The 1268-nt window shown below is 36.2% G+C and overlaps 1 protein-coding gene across 1 annotated transcript in view; it reads right to left on the bottom strand.

The window, feature by feature from the left end:
- Positions 1-707: 707 nt before the first annotated feature.
- LOC109827820 overlaps positions 708-1268 on the bottom strand; it is a 28336-nt gene continuing 27775 nt past the window's right edge. The window contains exon 25 of the mRNA XM_020394838.1: positions 708-1098. Coding sequence (XP_020250427.1) covers positions 1024-1098 — 75 coding nt within the window. The 3' untranslated portion in view covers positions 708-1023. The remainder of the gene's footprint in view (positions 1099-1268) is intronic.

The following is a 1268-nucleotide window of genomic DNA, read 5'->3' as shown; positions in this document are numbered from 1 at the left end:
ACCGCTATGGCACCAAGGTAGCTTTAGATTCTCTTAATGTAAAATCAAAATAATTTGAACTCAATTTACACATATATGTCCTTCGTCAGAGTTTAAATCCATAACACATCCATTAAATTTCGTTTGTCTAGTTTCATTTTTGCAGATAAAGACCCCCGGTGATTTTTACCAACTCTTTTACCTTTAGGGAGTCTACTTGTCAAGAAACAAGAGAACTCTTGAGAGTAATGAAGTCAAAAGAAATTCAAGATTATTCTCAAAAAACAAGTTTCTCTCTCTCAGGGTAATGAAGTCAAATGATTTTCACTTGGGGTTTTTGTCTGCAAAAAAATAAAAATAAAACTAGGGGTGTTGTAAGTTTAAAACAACAATACCACTACAAGGGTTCTATCCGTAATTTACCCTATAATAAAAAGGCTCGAAAATGTATTATACTTGCAACGCAACAATCTGAAACCTATAAAGTACAACCCAAATCCACTTCACTGAACTAGTATCTGAAGCTTAATAAACCATAGGAACAACCATAAAACAAATCAGAAACTAGGGTTTAGTAGAAAATATTACATACATGATAACTAACTAATAGAAAAAACATTGTTTTCACGTGCACCAAGTTATAGAGGATCTCCAAGAGAAACTTCTGCTTCCAAATTTGCGCAGTATGCTCCACAGGGTTTAACAGAGGTAATAATAGCAAGATCGAATGCATCACAAACATGGGGGAACATTTAATTATCAAAAGCAAGAAATTATTGTGCTAGTATACGCATAGAACAAAATTTTTTCCTTTATACAGAAAAGAATGGGGGGCTCTCCCACAAATGTCTAAAGCAAGATTATGGATTGCCAATTGGAACTCACTTGAACCAGGTAAACAAAGAACATGGAACCGTGTTGTGTTCATGGTTCGCTAACCGCTTCTGCTGCGAAGAATCTACGGCTAATTGCAACTGGATAAGCATGTTCTTGGGTTTTGTGCTTAATATGCGATAAGTAGGAGGGGATGAGAATATATCGTCATCAAGTTGCATCAACATAAAGAACAGGAACCAGTCCGGATTTTTTGCCGTCCCTCCCAGGCTGTTTTTTATTAACCTGCGTCAATATAGTAGCGTTAAGGGCTTGACTGCTCGTGACACCTGAAAATACATTGTCTCATCTACAAGGGTTTTTTTTGTATATACACCCCTTAAATCATGCATACTGGCAACATTAACCACCAAATCTCCATATATGCGAAACTACCCCCAAATCATCAACTTTGA

Source organism: Asparagus officinalis, unplaced genomic scaffold, assembly GCF_001876935.1.
Source record: "Asparagus officinalis unplaced genomic scaffold, Aspof.V1 AsparagusV1_Un470, whole genome shotgun sequence".
Classification (NCBI taxonomy): Eukaryota; Viridiplantae; Streptophyta; class Magnoliopsida; order Asparagales; family Asparagaceae; genus Asparagus; species Asparagus officinalis.
Note: the sequence above shows the minus strand (reverse complement) of the source record. Positions and strands in the feature narration are given on the sequence as shown.